The 24060-nt window shown below is 44.6% G+C and overlaps 1 protein-coding gene across 2 annotated transcripts in view; it reads left to right on the top strand.

Moving 5' to 3' along the window:
* Positions 1-23188, top strand: part of IL2RA (interleukin 2 receptor subunit alpha) — a 104376-nt gene extending 81188 nt beyond the window's left edge. For both annotated transcript variants that reach the window (XM_042944793.1, XM_042944794.1), the window contains exons 2-8: positions 5738-5929; positions 8683-8793; positions 11239-11454; positions 13127-13207; positions 13542-13613; positions 16245-16311; positions 21415-23188. In XM_042944793.1, the coding sequence (XP_042800727.1) occupies positions 5738-5929; positions 8683-8793; positions 11239-11454; positions 13127-13207; positions 13542-13613; positions 16245-16311; positions 21415-21439 (764 nt within the window). In that variant the 3' untranslated portion in view covers positions 21440-23188. The remainder of the gene's footprint in view (positions 1-5737; positions 5930-8682; positions 8794-11238; positions 11455-13126; positions 13208-13541; positions 13614-16244; positions 16312-21414) is intronic.
* Positions 23189-24060: the final 872 nt, after the last annotated feature.

The raw sequence follows: 24060 nt of genomic DNA, 5'->3' as shown, positions 1-24060 counted from the left end.
CAACAAGAACCCATCGGCTTCCCAAGGAATGGTATCGTTTTGCACTCGCTTCAGTACTGTGAGAGAGTTCCAGTAGCTCTACCTCCTCTCCAACTTCTGCTGTCATCAGTCTTATCTATATCGCCCGTTCTAATGGAATACTTCGAGGTGGTTTTCAATTTGCGTTTTCCTGATGCCTAATGATGTTGAGTATGCTGATGGACAGTCACCCGTCTTCTTTGGAGAATGACTGTTCCAGTCTTTGCCCATATTTTATTGCGTTGTTTGCCTTTTAGTATTGATTCGTCGTTCTTTATATAATGTGGACACAAGTGTTTTTGTCTGATGTATGTGTTGCAAACATTTGCTCCCAGTCTATTGCTTATTTTTAAAATTTCTTAATGTCTTGGGGATGAGAATAAATTTTTAATTTATTTTTCTTGAATGGCTGGTGCGCTTGGGGTCCTCTCTAGGAAATCTTGGCCTATCCCTAACTTGCAAAGCTATTTGCCTTCATTTTCTCTTAGAAGCTTAAGAGTTTTGGAGGCACCTGCATGGCTCAGTCAGTTAAGCGACCGACTGGCTAGGTCATGATCTCGCAGCTCTTGGGTTTGAGCCCTGCGTCAGGCTCTGTGCTGATGGCTTGGAGCCTAGATCCTGTTTCCGATTCTCTGTCTCCCTCTCTGCCCTTCCCCTGCTCGTGCTCTGTCTCTCTCTGTTTCAAAAATAAACACTAAAATTTTTTTTCTTAAAAAAGCTTACAAGTTTTGACTTTCATATGTACACCTATTATGGACAAATTGAGGGTATGGATCTCCTATGTTTAGATGCATAATAAAATTAATTTTTATATGTGGAGTAAGGTTCTTTTCCCCCCCATAAATTTATCCATTTGTTCCAGGACATTTGTTGAGAAAATTTTCATGCCCTCATTGAACTACCACGGCATATCCATAAAACAATCGACTGAATGTACATGTGTGAGTCTATCGTTGGACTTTCTTTCTGTTCTATTACTCTACTTGTCTATCCTTTTTGTAAAAAATTTTTAATGTTTATTAGTTGAGAGAGAGAGAGAGAGAGAGAGAGAACAAGCAGGGAGGGGCAGAGAGAGGGAGACACAGAATCCCAAGCAGGCTCCAGCTTCCGAGCTCTCAGCACAGAGCCTGACTCCGGGCTCCAACTCACGAGCTGTGAGATCATGACCTGAGCTGAAGTCAGACGCTTAGGCCACTGAGCCACCCAGGCTTCCCAACTACTTGTCTATCCTTTTACCAATATGTACTGTCTTGGTTCCTGCATCCCTATAGAAAATCTTGGTATCAGATGATGTGAATTCTCCAAGTTTGTACATTCTTTTTAAGATTGTCTTAGAAATTCTAGGTCTGTTGTGTTTCCAAAGAGGTTTTAGAATCAACTTGCCCAATTTCTACCAAAAAGCATGTTGGATTTTTTTTTCAATTGTAACTACATTGAATGTGTTGCAAAATTTAAGGTAAAATGACATCGTTTTTTAAAAAATAAATCTTCCAATTCACAAACATTGTACATTTCTCCATTTACATAGTTCTTTAATTTATATTGGTGATGTTTCAGAGTTTCCAGGCCAAAAGCCTTGCAAGTTGTTGGTAAATTTATTCATGAGTGTTTTACGAGTTTTGATACTATCATAAATGAAATTGTTTTTAAATTTTTTAATTTTGTAATTGGTTGCTTCTGGCATACAGAACTAATCACAAGTGATTTTTGTATATTGAGACTGCTAAATTTACTAAGTTCTAGTAGTTATTTTGCAGATTTCTTAGTACTTTTATGTAAGCAATCAAGTAAGCTGTGAATATCGGTTCTTATTTTGAAATCTACCTTCTGATGTTAATGTAGCCACCCCAGCTTTCTTATGCATACTCTGCATAATATCTTTTTATATTTTTTAATTTCAACCTATTATTGTCTTTGTATTTAAAGTATGTTCTCTTGTAGACGGCACAGAGTTGGGGTCCTGCTGTTTTATCCAGTCTCAAAGTTTCCATCTTTTAATTTTATGTGTTTGATGTATGTTTCGTATAATTACTCATGTGGTTGGCTTTAAGTCTGCCCTCTTGTGTGTTTCCCAGGTGTTTCATTTGGTTTTGTATTCCTGTTCTCCCTTTTCTCTCTTAATTTTGGCTAACAAAATAAGTATTTTAATACTCTATGTCTCTTATTGCCATTTTTAGCTATGCTCTTTGTATTATTATTTGGCAGTTTCTCTAAGCTTTCTAGCATGCATCCTTAACTTATCACGATCCCCTTAGACTTTAATATTGTATCATTCCATATTATAAGAACTTTATGATAGAAACATTCCACTTTTCTATCCCAACCTTTATACTGTAGTTGTTATATATTTTACATTTATATCTATAATAAAACTCACCATACATGATTTTTTCTTATTTTAAACAGTTTTCTTTCAAAGAAATTAAAAGCTGATCCTTCCACTTATGTAAATATTTACCAGCACTCTTCATTATTTCCTGTAGATCTGTATTTCGTTATAGCCTGAAGAACTTCCTTCAGCATTATCTTTCATAACGCAGGTGTGCTGGTAACAAATTCTCTAGGCTTTCTTTTATCTGAAAATATATTAATTTCATCCTCATTTTTGAAAGATATGTTTTCTAGGTAGAATTCCAGACTTACAGGCTTTTTTTCTTTTTACAACCTTAAACCTATTCTACCCTTATTTTCTGACTTGCATTGTTTCTGCTGAAAAGTCCGTCGTTACTCACTATTGTTCCCTGTATGTCACATGTCCTTTTTCTCTGACTATTTTTCTGATTTTCTCATTATTTTTGGTTTTCAGCAGTGTCGCTATGATGTACCTAGGTGTGGTTTTCTTTATATTTATGCTGCTTGGAGTTAACTGCTTACATTTCTAACTGCATCTTAGAAATGTAAGTCAATGTTTGTCATCAAATTTCAGACCTTTTTTGGCCATTATTTCTTCAAATACTTTTTCAGCTCCATTCTTGTTCTCCTATTGCTTTTGGGTCTTCAGTTAAATATGATAGACTGGGGTGCCTGGGTGGCTCAGTCAGTTAAGTGTCCCACTCTTAATTTCGGGTCAGGTCATGATCTCACGGTTTGTGAGCTCAAGCCATGCATCAGACCCTGTGCTGACAGTGCAGAGTCTGCTTGGGATTCTCTGTCTTTCCCTCTCTCTCTCTGCCCCTCTCCTGCTTCTCTCTTTTTCTCAAAGAAAAAAAAAAGCATTAAAAAATATGATAAGCTATCTGATATTATCCCATAGATCACTGAAGGTCTATTCAAATTTTTGTTTGAAATTTTTTCTCTGTGCTCATCAGTTTGGATAATTTCTATTTGATTTGTCTTCAAGGTGTGGCTAAGCTCATTTCAGATATTGTAATTTTTAGTTCTAGAATTTTTATTTGGTTCTTTTTTTTTATAGTTTTGTTTTACCTTCTGAGATATCCTATTGATTCACTCATTATTATCATGTTTCCTTAGAATTAGTAGCTGACAATTTTTTTCTTAAAGGGCCAGAGAGTGAATATTTTCAGCTAGTAGGCCATGTAGTCTCTGTTGCAACCACTCAACTCTGCCATTATAGCACAAAAGCAGCCACAGACAAAATGTAAATGAACGGGTGTGGCTTTGTTCCTCTAAAACTTTCCTTATAAAAATAAATGACAGTCAATTGTCTGCTAATTCCCAAATCTGGGTCATTTTAGACTCTGTTTCAATTTACTCCTTTTTTAAAAAATTTTTTTAAAGTTTATTTATTTGGGAGAGAGCGGGGGAGAGAGTGGGGGAGGGGTAGAGAGAGAGGGAGACAGAGGATCCCAAGCAGGCTCCACACTGTCACTGTAGAGTCTGACGTGGGGCTTGATCTCATGAACCATGAGATTATGACCTAAGCCGAAATCAAGAGTTGGATGCTTAACAGACTGAGCCACCCAGATGCTCCATCAATTGACTCCTTTTTTTTTCCAAATGGGTCACTTTTTCCTATTTCTTCACATGTCCAGATACATCTTGAGTTAATTTCTGGGAAGGACCTAAGGTCTGTGTCTAGTTCCATTTCTTTGCATGTGGATGTCCTGTTGTCCCACCACCATGTATTGACAAGACTTCTGGTTCCATGGTATTGCTTTGGCTCTTCTGTCAAAGATCGGGTGACATCAAATGTGGGTCTATTTCTGGACTCTCTATTCTGTTACATCGGTCTATTTATTTATTCTTTCACCAATACCGCCTTGTTCTGATTACTGTAGCTTGATAGTAAACCTTGAAGTCAGGTAGTTTCAGTCGTCCCTTTTTGTTCTTCTCCTTCAATATTGTGTCGCCTATTCTGGGTTGTTTTGTCACTCTATATAAACTTTAGAATCAGCACTGATGTCCACAAAATAAGTTGCTGGGGGGCGTGGTTTGGGGATTGCCTTAGATAAATAAAAGCAATGAAGCTGTATAGCTAGTAAGCTGGTGGAGCTGGGATCTAGAAGCCCACTTTTCCCCCTGTTCCACCATGCTACCTTTCTCGCCTTATTATCGATTATGACTACCAGTATGTATCGAGTGCATATGTTACGTGTTCCTTTTCAATCGCTCGCCCTCCGAGCCATTCAAATTGCTTCAATTTAGTCCCTTTTTGGTCAGAAGTGGGGCACGCTGCCCGCACTCTCCCACTTCCTGTTATTCAGGAGATCAGGATCATCCTGGGTTTGGGATGATGAGGGTGGCCTTCAGCATGGCAAGATGCTGGGCAAAGAGTGAGAGCACAGAGAAGCTTCACTCCAACTGAGCAATTACTAAGCAGTCAGTAGAGTGTCCTTGCCAGTGCGGCAACCAGACTGGATTTGGTGCCTGTACTGGTGGACGGAGAGGCTGTCCTTTCTCACCTTCTGTTTGCTATAAGTCTTCCTGTCCACTTTATTTATCCAGCCTGTGGCTTTTTTCCTAAAAATCGAACCTCTTGAAGCAGAACTTGTTGTAAGATATGCAATAGAATCCTTTACCTGATTCGAGCAGTGCTTTTTTTTCCTCCCTTAATACTTGGACATTTGGCCACTATTTCAAGTGTCCTTGGTGGGAAGCCAGTGCCGATTATTGAGGGAGCTGAGAAAGGGTCAGGTCTTTGTGGTGTGAGAAGGAATCTGGTAAACTCATAGATGGGCAGATGGATAAAAATATATATATTTCCTACTTGCCAGACTTTGAGTACAGCACTTTACACATATCTCTTAAAAAGAAAAGAAAAGAAAAGAAAAGAAAAAGAAAAGAAAAGAAAAAGAAAAGAAAAGGAAAAGAAAAAATGGCAAGGAGTCATTATTTATAGAAATTCTGACAATCCTTATTTCCTGAAAAGTATTTCTCACAGATACATGTTGTGCCTCAAATTTACATGGCTTCCCTTCCTTCCTTTCCTCTTATAATCTGTACTCTCCTCTCTTTCTATATTTGCCCAGCACGAGGCATATTCAGAATAAAAGCTCATTCATTTCTATTCATTTAGTTCGAAACATATTGTAATTTGGAGAGGAAGTTGGTTGAAGTTACATTTTGAGCCATCTCGGATACAAAAGTTTCTACGGGACGATGGCAACGGTCTCAGTTTGTTTCTAGGAAAATGTGGGGTACCCATAAATCCTTTATTAAATAAAGTGCAGGGATGTGTGATGAAATCATGGCAAGGCTAAGTGTGTGAGCACGTGACCGGAAGGTCCTGACCTCCCAACATGCTTCCTTTTCTTTGCAGAACTGTGCGATGAAAACCCGCCAGATATCCAACACGCCACATTCAAAGCCCTCACATACAAGACGGGCACCATGTTAAATTGTGAATGTAAGAAGGGCTTCCGCAGAATAAGCAACGGGTCAGCCTTCATGCTGTGTGCAGGAAACTCGAGCCACTCCTCCTGGGAAAACAAATGCCGGTGCATAAGTACCTGTAAGTGTGCCCTTTTGTGACACCACAGGAAACAGAAGGACTACAGCTCAGAGGGGGCCAGAGCTCCAGCTTTTTGTTCACGCAGCCCTACAGATGAAAAGTGGGCAGCCCAGACTATCCAGCAACTCATTTCAGTGGTTCCTGGAAAACAGTTCACTGAACAAATATTTAAGGAGTGCCTCCCAGTTCCAAGGACTGATCTAGGCACTCGGGATCCCCAACACTCAGAGAACTTACATTTTGCGGGGAGAGAGGGAACAGACATTATACTAATAATTACTGAACAATTTGAAAATAAATCTAGTTTGCAACACTGTAAATGCACTTAATGCCCCTGAGCTGTACGTTAAAAATGATGAATATGGTAAGTTTTACGCTATGTATAACTTATCACAATTTTTTAAAAAGTTTTTTAAAGCTTATTTATTTATGTTGAGAAACCAAGCGTGAAAGTGGGGGAGGGGCAGAGAGAAAGAGAGAGAGAGAACCCCAGGCAGGCTCCATACTGTCAGCCCAGAGCCTGATGTGGGGCTCGAACTCATGGACCGTGAGATCATGACCTGAGCTGAAGTCAGATGCTTAACTGACTGAGCCACCCAGGCGCTCCTTGTCACAATTTTTTTAAAGCTAAAAATGAAAAAAGAAGAGTCAGAATGAGCCTATGCAAAGAATAAGAAAAATAATAACAATTTCAGTGGGCTGAATCTACCTGCCAGGCTGCATTTACTGTTTCGCATTTTGCCCCCGAAGCTCACGCCTGGTGCCGCCCACACCCTGCCTGGTGACACACGCCTATCCTGGCTCTACCTGCAGCGACACGGCCACGTGAGCACCTAACTAGTCCCCGCGATGCCTCTGCCCCTCTCCTTCAGTGCCCTTCCCTGCAGCCCTAAGGAAGAGGCTCTGGGTAGAAAAGCAGAGGCAGTGGGCGAGGCCTTTCCTCCCCCGATGAGAGTAAAAAGGGAAGAGAAGCCCATGTCACTGTCTTATCTATTACCCACATATTCACTGTGGCCACCACGGGGTCTTCCGGGCATGTCTTCCGAGGTCAAATATACGGTCAGGCAGAAAGCATCACCGGTCCCGGGCCTTCCAGCCCAGCGTCAGGGCATTCCAAAACACGAAGAGTATTCCCCCCAAAGACCCCACTACCCCCAAAAGGTTGCTGCCTCTTGTTCAGTCTCACAAGCCCCTTGCTGGGCTGGGGGAGCAGGATTAACAACCCGCAGGCGGGTCAGGCTGGTGTGTGAGCAAGGCCCCAAATCTGCACTAGGAAAGCAGAGAGGAGGAGGAAGTTGCTCTCCTCGAATGTCTTTATCTCTGGACTTCAAAACCTGGCTTGAGAGCCTCGTGGCCCTCAATGCCCGCAGTGACTGGAACCAGCTGTGCACTAAGGGTCCCAAACCTCATCGTTGCTGTTGAGGGTGAACAGAGAAGGCAGGGCCACTCGCTGGGAGATGGTGGCCGGTCACCTCCCCAGAGTGGAGTTCGGAGGGAATGACCCCCAAGGGGCTTTCTAAGCCTGAGTTGGTCTAATACCATAGTTTTGCTACTGAACATTTGTTCTCAACTGAATCCTGAAAGCTCTCACGAGACCAATTTCTCTACGAGGTCTTTTATGCACTCTGTGATAACAGAACATGGTGAAAACTGGTGGGTCTGTTTGTCCTTTAAAATTTTTTTTTAAGTTTATTTATTTATTTTGAGAGAGAGAGAGAGAGAGAGAGAGAGAGAGAGAGAGAGAGAGAATCCCAAGCAGGCTCTACACCCAGAGTGGAACAGGACTTGGGGCTCGATCTTACAACCCTGGAATCATGACCTGAGAGAAAATCAAGAATCAGACACTCAGCCACCTGAGCCACCCAGGCACCCTCTGTCCTTTTGTTTCTTACCCCTGGAGATGGTGTCCGTGAGCCACAGTGCATTCTGTTTCAGCTATACCACGCGTGGACTGCACAGTCTGAGAGCACTGCTCTGCTGTTCCCAGCACACCCTCCACAGACCTCCGGCTAGAACCCTGACCCCCCACCCCCTTCACAGCAGTGCCTATGCTCAACTCCTTTGCCAAAACCTTCACGATGGAGACAAGTGTGGTAGGAGGCTCCTCTCCTCCTTGCTTTAAGATTGTATCCCTTTAACTTCAAAAAAAATTTTTTTAATGTTTATTTACTTTTGAGAGAGAGACAGAGTACAAGTGGGGGAGAGCAGAGACAGAAACACGGAATCCGAAGCAGGCTCCAGGCTCCAAGACATCAGCACAGAGCCCCATGTGGGGCTCAAACTCATGAACCGTGAGGTCACGACCTAAGCCGAAGTTGGAGGCTTAACCTACTGAGCCACCCAGGAGCCCCGCCCCCCCTGCTTTTTTTTTTTTTTTTTTTAAGTTTTTCATCCCTTTAACTTTTAAATGAGCTGCTTTAGGAAGACAAGGGAGTCAGCCCACAGGTTGGCAGATGGATGGCAGAATGGACTCCCCTTTGGGGAGACACACAAACCCCAGAAATCTACCAGTTCTTTCAGAAACATGTTGTAGGGCACTGCCGTCATGCATGGGGATACTGACAGGCCAATGCTGAAAGCACCCCAAGGGCAGGGCAGGGTGTGGCTTCTCTTTGTAACCCCCACACCCCAATACTGCTGGGCATGTTGCAGGCAGTGGAAAGGCACTCTTCTTGAGTAAATGAACACACAAGAATGTTTTCTATTTTAAGCATTTGTGAAGTGATTTGCTTCATTCTATCCATGTTCTCTAGCCCCAAGGGCCACAGATGGACAAGTTATCCCTAAACCTGAAGAACAGAAGGGAAAAAGCCCCATGGGAATGCAGAGCCAAATGCAGCCCACGGACCAAGTTAACCTTCCAGGTAAGAAGTGCATCTGAGTGGCTGTCCGGCTGACTCCCAGGAGCCAACTCTTCTCTTATTGTGTGTTCCCCAAAGGAGGGAAGTCTGTCCCACTACCCTCTTCTTTAAGGATATCAGGTAAACAAGAACTGTTGTATCGTGTTTGCAGGTGGTAGTGCTGCTCAGCATTTCAAGCCAACTTGGGCTCTGGGCTTCCTCCTGGTTTGGGAGCTGGCTGAATAGAGTTCAACTCAATTCAGTTCAATTCAATTCAATTCAATTCAACCCAATTCAGTTCAGTTCAATTGAATTCAATTCAGTTCAATTCAATTCAACTCAATTCAGTTCAGTTCAACTCAATTCAGTTCAGTTCAATTCAATTCAGTTCAGTTCAATTCAATTCAATTCAACTCAATTCAGTTCAGTTCAATTCAATTCAATTCAGTTCAGTTCAGTTCAACTCAATTCAGTTCAGTTCAATTCAATTCAGTTCAGTTCAATTCAATTCAATTCAACTCAACTCAATTCAGTTCAGCTCAGCTCAGTTCAATTCAATTCAATTCAGTTCAATTCAATTCAATTGAACTCAATTCAAAAAGCATGTGTTGGGACTAACTGTGCCCAGCGCTGCCAACAGAAGATACCAATGTGAGTACACAACCCTCTGTGCCCTCAAGGAAACGCTCTGCATTTTCCCTTTAAGACAATGAACCACACTGGTGAGTACTGAAGCTGCAGGCACCTCCTGGCTAATGGGCCAGGTCTGAGTGGGCACCATGACTAACTACCCAGTTGCTCCTGCAACTCTAAAATGAATCATGTTGCACTCCGGTTGTTATGTCAGGAAGAAATAGAGCCCGTTAGGAAAGCCTGACTTGTGGAGGACCCACTGACCTTACAAGATCCTATTGTCCTGTGTTAATTTTATAATCTTACAAAAAAGTTTATCATCTTGTATATAATTTCATTTGAACCTCATAACCCACTGAGTCAAGGAGCAGGACTATTACTTCGATTGACTGAAGAAATTAAGATAGAGAGAGGTTAAAATACTCGGCTAAACCCACATCACTTAGGAGTAAGACCTCAGGTCTCCTGACTTAGACTGGAGAATCTTTCAACTGATTCCTTATTTTAAATTAATTTGAATTTATTTGCATCTTCTCTTATAAAAAAAAAAAAGACAAATCCAGGGGCGTTGTGGCAACGTGATGTTTTTATGTTGTGCGTCCAACATTGTACTGAATGGCATTTCAAAACACATTTAATTGTTTTTCTCTCTTTTTCCCATCTTCCCCTGCACAGTTATTGAAAGGTTTCTCAGGAGGTCAATGTTTGTTGTCCTTACTCAAGAGATAATCATTGGTTCTGGCCAAGGGCCCTTTCAAAGATCATCTTAATGGGGATGTTTCCACTTGAAAGAAGTAAATGTAATTTAAACAGGTTCGGACCATTATGGATTTTATCGGCTGTAAAAGAAATTTTATTCTGAGACTAAATCACAGGTGCGGTCATGATTTGCAAGGTACTACACTAGAGCAGACCATGCAGGACAGGACCGCTCGGCTCCCCCTGGGACTTCCCTCTGGAGCAGAGGGGTTATATAGAAGATACTTTAAAAGAAATCAGACTGTGGAAGGCCTGTAAGGTCAAGGCATATGTATAGATCCACATGTCTAGGGAGAGAGGGTACATGTGGCTCCATATATGCAGATTTTGGGTGGGGTTGGGAAACCTGAGAATAAATCAGAGCAGGACATGATCACCGGGGTTGTAGACCAGTCAGGCTTGGGTTTTAGTTGGGCGAGTGGAAGGTTAGAGGGCATGAGGAATTTTCAGAGGCCTTGGCATGACTCACATAGGGCAAGCGTTAGGTATGGCTTGATCAGGCTCCATTTCTCTGAGATTCTCTCAGCCCTTCCTTCCTTCCGGCTTTGGCTTTATCTTCAGTCCTCCAGCCATGGCCCCAAGATGACCACAAGCCACAACCTGAGGATGTACCTCCTCACTTAGCAGCGGAGATCCAGGGTGGTCTGCACATTTCATTGGCCCAAATGGGCTTGAGCTTCCCCTTGACCCTCAGCCGAGATGGCCCTTCCCACTCCTGTCCACTTACGGAAACTCTCGCCATCACCAGAAGTAATTTCTCTTTCCTCTGTGTTCCCACAGCAAGTGTCTGCTCAGCTATAATACTCAGTACATTCTACCCTCATTGCTTTCTCACTCAACCGATCGTCCGCTCTTGCAGGAGTGACTGGGTCTGTGTGCCTTCCTGCAATGAGCTTGGCAAAGTTCCTGACACAGAGACATTCTCAATACGTATTGGTTGAATAAAAGAATGAATGAATGAACGCATGAATGAACAAAATAAAAAGAACCAAGGTCCAGTCTCTAGGAAGGGGCAACTGGGATTCACTCACCATGCCGTCGCCAACTTGCCTTGAGAATTTCCTTTTCCTCTTCCAGGTCACTGCAGGGAGCCTCCGCCCTGGGAACATGAAGATTCGAGGAGAATTTACCATTTTGTGGTGGGGCAGGCAGTTCACTACCAGTGCATGCAGGGATTCAGGGCCCTGCACAGGGGTCCTGCCAAGAGTGTCTGCAAAATGATCTGTGGGAAGGCAACGTGGACACAGCCCCCGCTCCAGTGCATAAGCGAAAGGAGTGACGGCTGGTTTCCAGGTACGGTGGCCCCTTCGTGGGTCCACCACCCTGCTTTCCCATCAGGCTGGCCAGGATGGGATTCCTGACCTACCAGCCGTGTAATCTTGGGCACAGCACTTCACCTCCCTGGGTCTCTGTTTCTGCTCATTCTAGAAATTAGACTAGATAAAGTAAGGTCTCTGTCACCTAAGGTCTCCTGTACCCTGAGCAAGGATAAATGGCAGAAATGGAAGAGGAGGGAGGACCTTGCCAGTGTCCCAGAGCACCCCAGATGCCACCGCACTGGTGATAATGCAGCCCCTTCCTAGCTGACCCTGAACTTCGACTTCTTCTTCTAAGCTGCCAACGCTTCCTCCCGTTCAAAAGGGCAGGTCCAGCCTGCCACCCATGCGTGTCTCATTTACTAGTGTATAATGTAAACTCGTTATTCGCACAGCACTCGCTGTTAACAGGCCCCTCTCCTTCTGTAATTCCCACCTGTGCTTTGATAAAAGTGCAAACGTGCAGGGAAGGGGCCTATTCAAGCACACACATGTGCACGCACACACATGCACATGCACACTCATTCACACAGGTGTACCACCCACCTAGGTTGAGGTCTGCTAGTTTCATTCCGAAACCGTATTACTATTTTTACATGTAACCAGCCGTACATGGTTACTTACGTGTAACCAACTGTAAGTGTCACAGGTTTCTTAGCTCACCACCTGTCGGTTGGTAACCCTCCCCAGGAGTTTCCCTGGGTGAAATCTGAAACTGCCCCCATAAATGGAGCACAGGAGGGAGAGACCAAAGGAAGAGGCAGGCAAAGGCCACTGTTGGTAGGTGGCAGTTGTCACAAGCAAAGGGAACCTACACAGGAGGCTTTTCCTGGGCGGCAGCGAGATGAAGGGATCTCCACACTCACTCGCCAGATGTTAAAAGTTTTTGAACAGGCCTTCACTGGGTTCAGTCGCGTATACCGTGCAGGTGGTCTCAACCACATCACCGTCTCAAGGCTTGCCCTTGGAGTAGCCTCTGGGAGCAGGAAAGGCAAGCGGAACCCACATCCCACTCACAGCGGAGGGGGTGAGGAGCCTCTGGGTGCCCAGGTCCAGCCCACGGGTCAGTTGGCGGTCACATCTCTTTGACGACGTCCCCGAACACCACCACTTGCCATACCCTGTGTCTTCCTCTTGGACTCTTTGGGGATGCTGTGCTTTCTTCCCGCAGTGTGAGCCACACACTGGCCAGGGTGTCTGTCACTTCCCGTGTAAAAGGACGACAAGGCAGGGCAGCGTCCTGGATAACTGGAACCACCCACAGGGAATGGGGACCCTGTTACAGAGAAAAGTTGTCCTTTTGTGCATTTCTATTTCATTTGGTGTTTCAGGGGTACTTGTAGTATGATGACCGGTTTCCAAGCCACAGATGGAAACCAGGGCTCAGTACGGAGTGTGAGAACAAGGAACTGCTCAGGGCTGCACGGAGCCAGGATCAGGGCCAAATTCCCTGTTACCCAGCTTTGCCAGGACTGCTTACCCCCTTGCCTGTAACCCTGACAGAGAGCCACGCAGCACTGTGGCCCCAGACAACCTGCCGAGAACGGCACTCTGATCTGATCTGGGGATCGGCTGATAGGGGCGGGGCAGGGTGTACGTGAGACCCCCCCACCCCGCTCTCCACCTCCATCACCTCCTCTCTCCTCCAGATGACGAAGAGCCTCAAGCCAGCACTGATGCTGCTCTTGGGAGTGACACTTCCTGTCCCTCAATAACGGCAAGTACTACAGGTACGTCTAGAATTTCTGGGAGGGTAAAAGCTGGGCCCTGAAACTGTCATGCCAGAGAGGGGGAAGGCGGTTTTCCCAGAGCAACCCCTCCGGTCCACGGCTCAGGGATCCACACCCGCATCCCGCCCCTCAAACGTGTCAAAAGCAAGTGTCAGGACGAGGACAGAACAGGCTGAGGGTGGTATCTCGGGGCAGAAGGGTGAAACCCTTGTCTTTCACACCCCTTCCACCAGCCTCTGGGGTTCCCACTCACTGAGAGATCCCGACACTCCCCAGCTTGTGCCGTCTGATTGTCAGCACAAACTGAACACTTCCTCCTCTCCTTTCTGCACAGATTTCCAGAAACATACGGAAGCGGCTATGACCACGGAGTCATTCGTATTCACAACCGAGTATCAGATAGCAGGTGGGTAGGGGGTCCCTTCTGCTGTTGACAAAACATACCCCAAACAGAGACTGTGGGATATGTTGCTTGGTTGGTCTGGTGGGTTTGGTTGGTTAGTTTAAAATGACCCCCTCCTTACGCTGTATAGAAGTTATACGGGGAAAAGACTAATCCAGATACTAACAGCATAAACTCGCGGTAATCAGTTAGAGTAAGCTGGGTGTGAAGTCCCAACCAGCCCCCAGAAGTTCCTCCTGAACAGATCCTAAATGATAAAATATACTGTGGCCTGGGGGGGGGGGGGAAGGACAGAGGGGAGGTGAGGGAGGTGAGGGGAAGAGATGCAGTATAAGCATGCAAAGAGACAAAAAAAAAAAAAACCCCAAACCTTCCATAAACAGTACAATTGTTTCCTGGTAGGAGAGAAAAACAGGCTTTGAAGGAGGAAAAAACACCCAAGCTCATAGAAACAGAGAGCTGAGTGGTGGTTGCAGGGACTGGGGCGACGGTAGGGGTGAGGGAAATGGGGAGATGTTGGTCAAGGAGCACAAATTTTCCATTAGAAGATGAATAAGTTCTGGGGATCTAACATACAGCATGGTGATTATGGTTAACAATACTGTGTTGTATACTCGAATTTGCTAAAAGAGTAAATCTTAAGTGTTCTCACCGCAAAAAAGAAACAGTAGTTATGAGGCATGGTGCAGGTGGTAGTTACTACTATGGTGGTAATCATTTTGTAATATGGACTCACATCAGATCCATACTTTGTACACCTTAAATGTACACGGGGTTACATGTCTGGTATATACCAATAGAGCCTGGAGGAGAAAAAGAAAACTAGACTGTGTCAGGCACATCTAAGACTGATGGTTTGATGGGTAGGCAGATAGATAGGTAGGTAGGTAGGTAGATAGATAGATAGATAGATAGATAGATAGATAGATAAAGTAGGTAAGTAGATAGGTAGATAGGTAGGTAGGTATGTAGATAGATAGATAGATAGATAGATAGATAGATAGATAGATAGATAGATACGTAGGTAGATAGGTAGGTAGGTAGGTGGATAGGTAGGTGGATAGATAGATAGATAGATAGATAGATAGATAGATAGATAGATAAGCAAGTAGGTAGACAGGTAGACAGGTAGGTAGGTAGGTAGGTAGGTAGGTAGGTAGGTAGGTAGGTAGATAGATAGATAAACAAGCAGGTAGATAGATAGATAGATAGATAGATAGATAGATAGATAGATAGATGGATAGATAAGCAAGTAGGTAGGTAGGTACATAGGTAGATAGGTAGGTAGGTAGGTAGGTAGATAGATAAGCAAATAGATAGATAGATAGATAGATAGATAGATAGATACATACATACATACATACATACATACATACATACATACATAGGTAGATAGGTAGGTAGGTAGGTAGATAGGTAGGTGGATAGATAGATAGATAGATAGATAGATAAGCAAGTAGGTAGACAGGTAGACAGGTAGGTAGGTAGGTAGGTAGGTAGATAGATAGATAGATAGATAGATAGATAGATAGATAAACAAGCAGGTAGGTAGGTAGGTAGGTAAGTAGATAGATAGATAGATAGATAGATAGATAGATAGATAGATAGATAGATAGATGGATAGATAAGCAAGTAGGTAGGTAGGTAGATAGATAGATAGATAGATAGATAGATAGATAGATAGATAGATAAGCAAGTAGGTAGACAGGTAGGTAGGTAGGTAGGTAGGTAGGTAGGTAGGTAGGTAGATAAACAAGCAGGTAGGTAGGTAGATAGATAGATAGATAGATAGATAGATAGATAGATAAGCAAGTAGGTAGGTAGGTACATAGATAGATAGATAGATAGATAGATAGATAGATAGATAGATAGATAAGCAAGTAGGTAGACAGGTAGGTAGGTAGGTAGGTAGGTAGGTAGGTAGGTAGGTAGATAAACAAGCAGGTAGATAGATAGATAGATAGATAGATAGATAGATAGATAGATAAGCAAGTAGGTAGACAGGTAGGTAGGTAGGTAGGTAGATAGATAGATAGATAGATAGATAGATAGATAGATAGATAAACAAGTAGGTAGGTAGGTACATAGGTAGATAGGTAGGTAGGTAGGTAGGTAGGTAGGTAGGTAGATAAGCAAGTAGATAGATAGATAGATAGATAGATAGATAGATAGATAGATAAGCAAGCAGGTAGGAAGGAAGGAAGGAAGGAAGGAAGGAAGGAAGGAAGGAAGGAAGGAAGGAAGAAAAGCAGCATTTGGGAAATATGAATACTTTCAAGAGATGCTTATGTGTTTATCATTTATCCTTGTATTTTGACATTTCTTTCACCCATGGCAGCCCTCACTCAGGGCCTCCTTAACTGAGGCCTCTGAAGCTTTCTGAAGAGAGTGCCTGTCCCTTCACTCCCCCCAGAAAGAACCAAGCCCCTGGAAGCAAGGCTCCATGCCCTTTCCCAGCTCCCCACTGCCCCCCTCCCAGTCCCTGAGCCTCCCAGGATCCCATGTCCCGCGGGAGCTACCGGGGAAGGCTCTCCTCCTCGGGAAACCCTCGCTCGTGGGGGGTGGGGGGGGGGCGCCTCAGAATGCTCTGTGCCCTCGCCCAGCGCCTTTGCTGAACTGCTTCTCTGTTGACAGTGGCCGGCTGCGTCCTCCTGCTGATCAGTATCGTCCTTCTGAGCGGGCTCACCTGGCAGCGGAGATGGTGAGTCCCGCACTGTCACGAAGCCCCTGTCCCGGCTAGCGGGTGAAGCCGGTGTGGGCAGCGTGCGTGGGCAGAGATCCCCTCGCCCCCCAGCCCACCCCATTCTCCTACTAGCCAGCAGCAGCCCGGGGAGGGGGCAGTAGAGAGAGACCCCGCCAGCACACATCCCCACAGAATCGATCACCAAGAACGAAAGCGAGGACACGGGAAAGGAAAGGGCGCTGGCACGGGCTGAGCGCCTACCGTGTGCCGGGCTTCCCGCTTCTCTTATGAATGTCCCCACGACCCACCCCTCAGAACCTTCCATACAGCTACAGGCCAACCCATCAGGGAACGCGAGCAGGGTTGCGCGGCAAAGGCCAAAACCGCAACCTGAGCGTAGAGCCCCAGACACTTCTGCCCCCATCACTGGGCTACAAGGAGACCAGTGGGCACATCCACCTGAGCTCTCCTCTCTGCGCGCCCCCTCTGCCTGGGGCAGATGCTCACACCACAGCCCCCTCCACTGGGATGGCACCATGTGTGGCCTTAATTTTCAACCGTGGCTGCAGGTTAGAACAACCAGGAGAGATGTTTTTCGGACACCAATGCTTGGTCTCCACCCAGAAGCTCTAAGAGGGGGGCCAAGATATTAGTACTTTTTTTTTTTTCCAGTTGAGATAAAACACATCATTGTAACCATTTTAAAGTGCACAATTCAGCGGTTTTTAGCAATGCTGTGTATATACCACTATCTCATTACACATTAGACATTTCCGTCACCCCAAAGAGAAACCCTGTACCGCACAATTCCCCATTTCCCCGGTGCCCTGGAAACCACAAACCTACTTTCCAGCTCTGTAGATTTGCCTGAGATACTGCTTCTGTTTTAAAGCTCCTCAGAGCCAATGAATACCTATGCAGCCAGTTTCTTTTAATGTTTATTTATTTATTTTGAGAGAGAGAGAGAGAGAGAGGGAGAGAGCACAAGCTGGGAAGGGGCAAAGGGAGAGAGAATCTCCAGCAGGCTCCACACTGTCAGTGCAGAGTCTGATGCAGGGCTGGATCCCACAACCTTGGGGTCATGACCTGAGCCGAAATCAAGACACGGACGCTTAACGAGCTGAGCCACCCCGGCACCCCTGATCCCGTTTTGACCACTCTGTGCTAGGCCAGTGGTTCTCAAACTTGGGTGGACTTGTTAATCAGAATCTCCTGGAGGGTGGGGCACCTGGGTGGCCCAGTCGGTTAGGGGTCCGACTTCAGATCAGGTCTCGATCTCACGGTTCGTGAGCCCCGTGTCGGTCTCTGTGCTGACAGCTCGGAGCCCGGAACCTGCTTCGGATCCTGTGTCCCTCTCTCTCTGCCCCTCCCCCACTCACGCTCTGTCTCTCAAAAATAAGTAAACATAAAAAAAAAAAAAACATTAGAAAAAAACCAGAATTTCCTGGAGGGCTTATTAAAACATGGGCTAGCAGGCCCCACCCCCCAGAGTTTCTGATTCAGCAGGTCTGAAGTGGGGCCTGAAAACTGACATTTCTAAAAAAATTCCCAGGCAAGATTGACGCTTCTCTTCCAGGCACCAAACTTGGAGAACCACTGCGTAGACAGACACTATCAAGCATCAAGAGAGTGAATTCATTCCACACACAAACAAAAAGGCCCGTTTCTCCCTCGCTTTCGACAGTGGAGTGTTAGACCTACTATGTTACTCTCCTGACTATTTAGGGCATCCCTAAAGCACCACCCCCCAAGGGTGCATTCTAACCAACCTTGATATAAATTCCCCAGCAAGACCCTGAGAAGACACAGATTCACCCCCCCCCCCCCCCCACAACCCAGAGCTCTTAGATCCCATAGAGGCCCAGGCAGAGAAAGGCCAGCAGATTTCGTTTGCTGTCATATTGGTCATCAGGCCCACAATATACTCCCGATGGTCCTCGTGTGAATTAAAAAGGTGCAAATTACTGGGATGCAGAGGGCAAGCCCCCTCGGGTTATTATATTGGGAGTTGCTCATATACCTGGCTGTCGACCAGCTTCTCTATGGTGTTAGCTGACTCCTAAGGCTTCTTTTAGGATCGTGTGGCATGAAGCATGTCAAGTACCCAGTACACTGTAGGAGCTCGATATGTGGTAGATCCTTGCCTCCCCTTGCTGACAAGACTTGAAACCCAGCAAGGAACTTTTCATTTAGGAGCTTAGGTATTAAAAGCCTTCAGACACAAAGTGATGACGCTATTTGGGAACGGTAAAGGTTTGGAATTTACGTTGTAAAATAACGAACAGCCTGAATCTAGATGAATTTCCACAAGCTCTCCCAGAATTAGTCTTCCAGGAGACTCAAACTCATTCCTCAAACTGAGCCTTCTGCCAGAGAGCTAGTGCAAAAAAAAAAAAAAAAAAAAAAAATCCCTCCTAGACTCTAATTTCATCTGATGGTGCCCTCTTGTGGCCACAAGAAATCCTACATTTGACTATTTTTACTTTTTTGGATTAATTACTAGGAGCCAGTGATAAGATCTGACTTACACTGGCTCCTGACAGCCAGAAGCTACATTTTCAGGAATTCTGTGAACTGTCTTTAAACAGAGCCATTATAAAAAAGTAAGTACATAGACATAACTGAATAAGTTATATTAAAAACGAAGTTAATAAGCACTCTAAATTAACCACTTTCTAATTATTCTACGAGTTGGTTTGTTCTCAGAGTTATTTACACCTATCGTGTCTGTATCGAGGAATTATGCAACAAGACGGTGTGTTACCGCACCTCTCTTCCCAACTCCGTATTCAGTTATGTCGCGTTGGTAGCTCGAAACAGGGCGTGGTGGGACTATTTACACCATGGAAATAGGCCAACTTTTCCTAACAACCAGAGAGCTGCTTGTTAATCATTCACCAGCACCCCATGCCCACATCCTTGCTCCATGGGAGCTGTGAGCGAGGTAGGCACTAGTCAGATGTTCCCGTGGACTAAGTAAGGGCTGGTGAAAGTCTAGGACTGTACTGTCCTATACGGTAGCCACCAGCCATACGTGGATATTTAAGTTTAGACTCAAATAGATTAAATATAATTAAAATTCAGTTCATCAGTTACACTAGCCACATGTCAAGTGTTTAATAGTGTTTACTGTGGCTACTCTATTGCATAACACAGATGCAAAACATAGAAACTAGGAGTTTTCAATTCATGAGACTCACTTAGCACAGTTAGTTACCATTATTATCCCTTTTCTGCACCTACTGTCCTCCACATAGTTCAAAAAATAATTATAGAATATCTCGTATATAGATGCTGGTGAAAGGGCATAAACTTGCAATTAGAAGAGGAGTAAGTTCTGGGGATCAAGCGCACAGCATAGAGATTACAGTCAACAATACTGTATTATGTGCTTCAAAGCTGCTAAGAGACTAGGTCTTAGACGTTCTCACTGCAGAAAAGGAATGATAATTATGTGACACGACGGAGGCGTCTGCTAACTATGGTGGCAAATCATGTTGCAATATATAAATACGACACATGAAAATGTACAAACATGTTGTGCACTCTAAACTTACACAATGTTACATGTCAATCCTATCTCAATTAGAAAAAAAACTATCATAAGAATATCCGCTCTGTGCCAAGCACTTCCTCGGGGCCCAAAGGTGAATACAAATGGCCCCCACTCTAAGGAGCTTACAGACTAGTAGAGGAGAAGAGGGGGGGGGCAAATACAGATTTCAAATACGATTTCTTTTTTTTTTTAATTTTTTAATGTTTATTTATTTTTGACAGAGAGAGAGAGACAGACAGACAGACAGAGAGAGAGAGAGAGAGAGAGAGCGTGAGTGCGGTAGGGGCAGAGAGAGAGAGGGAAACACAGAATCTGAAGCATGCTCCAGGCTCTGAGCTGTCAGCACAGAGCCTTACTCGGGGCTTCGAATTCACGGACTGTGAGATCATGAACTGAGCCGAAGTCAGATGCTCAACAGACTGAGCCACCCAGGCGCCCCTCAAATACATTTTCTTAAAGCCCAAGAGTGAGATGTTATAGGAACAAAGAGAAAGGACACTTGACCCTACATGGGGGTGCCAGCAAGGTTTTTAGAGTTGATGGTGCCTATGGCCAGATGAAGAAAGGCAGGAGATGGATACCAGGCAGGGGGAGCGTGGGGACAGGTAAGGCGAGGTGAAAGGGCATGACAACGTCCAGGAGAAGTTGAGCAGTTCTGAACACCAGGATGCGAGGCGTGTGGTGCTGTTACAGATGGACAGTGACCACGTCGTGGAAGATCGGGTCAGACTGAAGGGCTCGGACCCTATCCTGGGGCCAACAGAGAGCCACAGCAGCTTTACCTATGGGGAAAATGGTAGCACTGGCCCTTTGAACAGTCTGTCTACAAGATAGGCTAGATTTAAGGGAGCAAGTAATCATGGTGGCAGCTTGATTATGTTATGATGGAATAAATCCACACGAGAGACAATGTGAACATGAGCTAGGTCAGTGGGCACCTGTTAAAAAGGAGGAAAAGAATCAAGAAATATATAAGGGGATCAAATTACCAGGATTTTCCAGGTGGCCAAGAAATATATAAGGGGATCGAATTACCAGGATTTTCCAGGTGGCTGGAAATGAGGGTTAAGGAAGACAGATGGTCCAGGGATGACCCCAGGTTTTTGAGTGTGACAATGGGACCCTTAGCCACTATACACCAGGACGAAATACAAAGAGCAGGACACCCCTTGGGGGTCCGCAGCAAAGCAGACCCCATCCTGGAGTCCATTCTCTGAGACCCACTCAGCCTCGGCACCTGTAACTGCCCAGCTCTGGCTGACAAGGGAATGGAAGTGTTCCCCTGGGCTGTTTCTCAGATCTGCTCACCAAACAATGATGGAACTACCATGCTGTAAGGACCATGGGGCAGCCGGTCTGGGCTTCCAGAGGCATGGAGAGGCCTTGAGGTCGGATTTCAGGATCTGAAATGTGGGAAGGTAACAGGATCTGGGGGTGGAACTTTAAGTTAGCAGGTCAACGGGGGCTTATGTTGAATGCTCTACCCATGTCGGCTTAGGGTGGGGATCACATTTTTCTTGGTGCAGTATTACACCTATGACTGTGACATAGCTATATCGCCACAGGAGGAAGAGTAGAAGAACAATCTAGAAAACCAGGAGTGCTAAGAAGCCAAGAACACCTCAGAAATCGCGGAGCACAAGCAAAATCAAAGAAGTTGAACACTCACCCAAGACGCATCTCCTGTGAGATCTCCTGGGCTTTGGAAAACTCGGAAGCCACATGCCAGAGCCCCAGGCGCCTGCAACCTCATTACAAAGCCAGCTCTCTAGTGCCAATGAGTGAACTCGACCTGCTTCTGGGCAGCAATTCTAAGGTCATTGGAGGAACAGGGAGGGACAACCAGAACTCTAGGTCTTATTTTCATGTCTACATGTTCATTGAAGCTTGAGCACCAGGGGACTCTCTCCATACCATATACAGGTTAAAGAAAAGTAGCTTCATGTTCATTTCATCCATACTTCCCAGTTTAGAAATCCCAAGGAAAACCCTAGCATAGAATATAAATAGACACACACACACACACACACGCACACATGCACACATGCACACACACACACACACACACACACACACACACACACACACTCCTTACCCCATGTAATTGGACTCTCCATTGATTGACGCAGATCCCTGTCCCAGCTTCTGGGTGATTAGCCCATTCTCCTGGCCACATTCCATAATGAACACCTTCCAAGAACTCTGAACGGGTAACTCTGAATCTTTTTGTCCTTAGCTCTGTTCTCTAAGCTAGCCTCCTTCCACTGAACCTTCTTCAATTGTGAATTTCTAAACAGAAGCCATGGCATAGTAATCTTTGGGTAACACCAACAGAGGGCAACCGAGCCCTTGGGATCACGGAGCTTCTGTATTTAAAAGGATTTTACTGGAGGTGTGCTGGAAAAGAAGGGTAATCTAAGTCCCAGGTGATGAACTGTATCCATGGCAAAGCTCTACCTGAATATTACTAACACGCCCCTTTAAGATTTAGTTTCTGTGGGATTGTTATAAATGATTCTCTGAATTTGGTCTGCATGAATGTGATGTTTAGAGACAGATGCATAATGTGTGAATGTCTACATTTCCAAATCAGTGTCATAAAAACACTGACAAGGGATTAAAACATCCAATGTTTATGGGCGGAAGGAAAGAAGAAGGAAGTGCAAAGCAGGGAGGGAGATCATGCTGACAGAGTGTAACGTGGGAAAGGTCACCCCAGTTGTCCTCAAACTGTTAGCAAATCAGTTAGCAAATCAGAACCACCTGGAGGCCCTGTTGGACCACAGAAGGCCCATGTCGGGTTTCTGAGGAGCAGGTCTGGGGCGGGGCCCAAAGATGTCCTCTTCTGACACGTTCCAGGTGCTGCTGCTGGTCTGGGGACCTCACTTTGAGAACCACCGGGTTATAAATCTCTATGCCCACCCACTCTCAAAAATCACATGATCAAGGAGATTAATGAAAGGTTAATAAAGCATCCAGTTTTCATTTACGAAAGGCCAAAAAAGTGTTATTTAAAAATGTGGGCAGGCATCAGCAAATCCATAGCCAGATTACAGAACCATTTTCTGCCCTTTCTATGACTAACAAAAATGATCCAGATTTCAGTGTCTACATCCTCCCTTCCCCCAAGTACATGTTTTCTCAGTTGAGAGAAATCCCAGGCCAGAAAAAAACAAAACTTTTTTTTTAGTGTTATTTATCTTGAGTAAAATTGAATTATCATTACTCATTTTGGGGAGGGAGATCTAGGAGATCAATTTTTTTATAATAATTAACATGTTATTTACCTTTTTCATGCTCATTCTCTTATAAGTGTATGGTGGAGTTTTCCAGAAACTACATGATACGTGATGATGTCATTGCTCTGATGTTGACATATAATGAACTTATTACTATTGTTTATAAGAGAACCAATAAATAATATCTTTTAAATTTAATTGTTTTAGTGTCTAAATATGGTATCACTAGCTATAACGACATGGGTTAAAGCTCTTTGGGCCTCAATGTTTTTTAATAACGTACAAAGGTCCTGACAAATAGTTAGCAAGTGCATCATCATTGGTCATTCCATTAAGGCAAATGAAAATCACACTGAGATACCACGTCATGCCCACTAAGATGACTTTAGGCAAAAAGAATAACAAATGTCGACAAGGATGTGGAGAAACAGGAATCCTCATACTTGGCTGGCAGAAATGTAAAATGGTGCAGCCACTGTGGAAAGCAGATTGGTAGTTCCTCAAAACTTTGTATTTTATTTTATTTTTTATTTTTTAAAATTTACTTCCAAATTAGTTAGGTAGTTCAAAACTTTTAACATACGGTTACCACATGACCCAGCAATTCTACTCCTGGGCAGATACCCACAAGAGATGGAAACCTATGTCCACGCAGAAATTTGTACGTGACTATTTATAACAGCATGATAACCAAATAGCCAAGAGGTGGAAACAACCCAAGTGCCCACCAATAATAAATGGATAAGCAAACTGTGGTCTATCCATACACTGCGATGTTCCTCGGCCATAAAAAGGAATAAAGTATTGATACATGGTACAGTGTGGGTGAGCTTCAGAAACATTATGATAAGGGGCGCCTAGGTGGCTGAGTCAGTTGAGCGTCCGGCTCTTGATTTCGGCTCAGGTCATGATCTCATGGTTCGTGGGATCAAGTCCTGCACTGGGCTTTGCGCTGACAGTGTGGAGCCTACT

The sequence above is a fragment of the Panthera leo genome, chromosome B4 (genome assembly GCF_018350215.1).
Source record: "Panthera leo isolate Ple1 chromosome B4, P.leo_Ple1_pat1.1, whole genome shotgun sequence".
Lineage (NCBI taxonomy): Eukaryota > Metazoa > Chordata > Mammalia > Carnivora > Felidae > Panthera > Panthera leo.
This window is presented reverse-complemented; position numbering and strand designations above follow the sequence as displayed.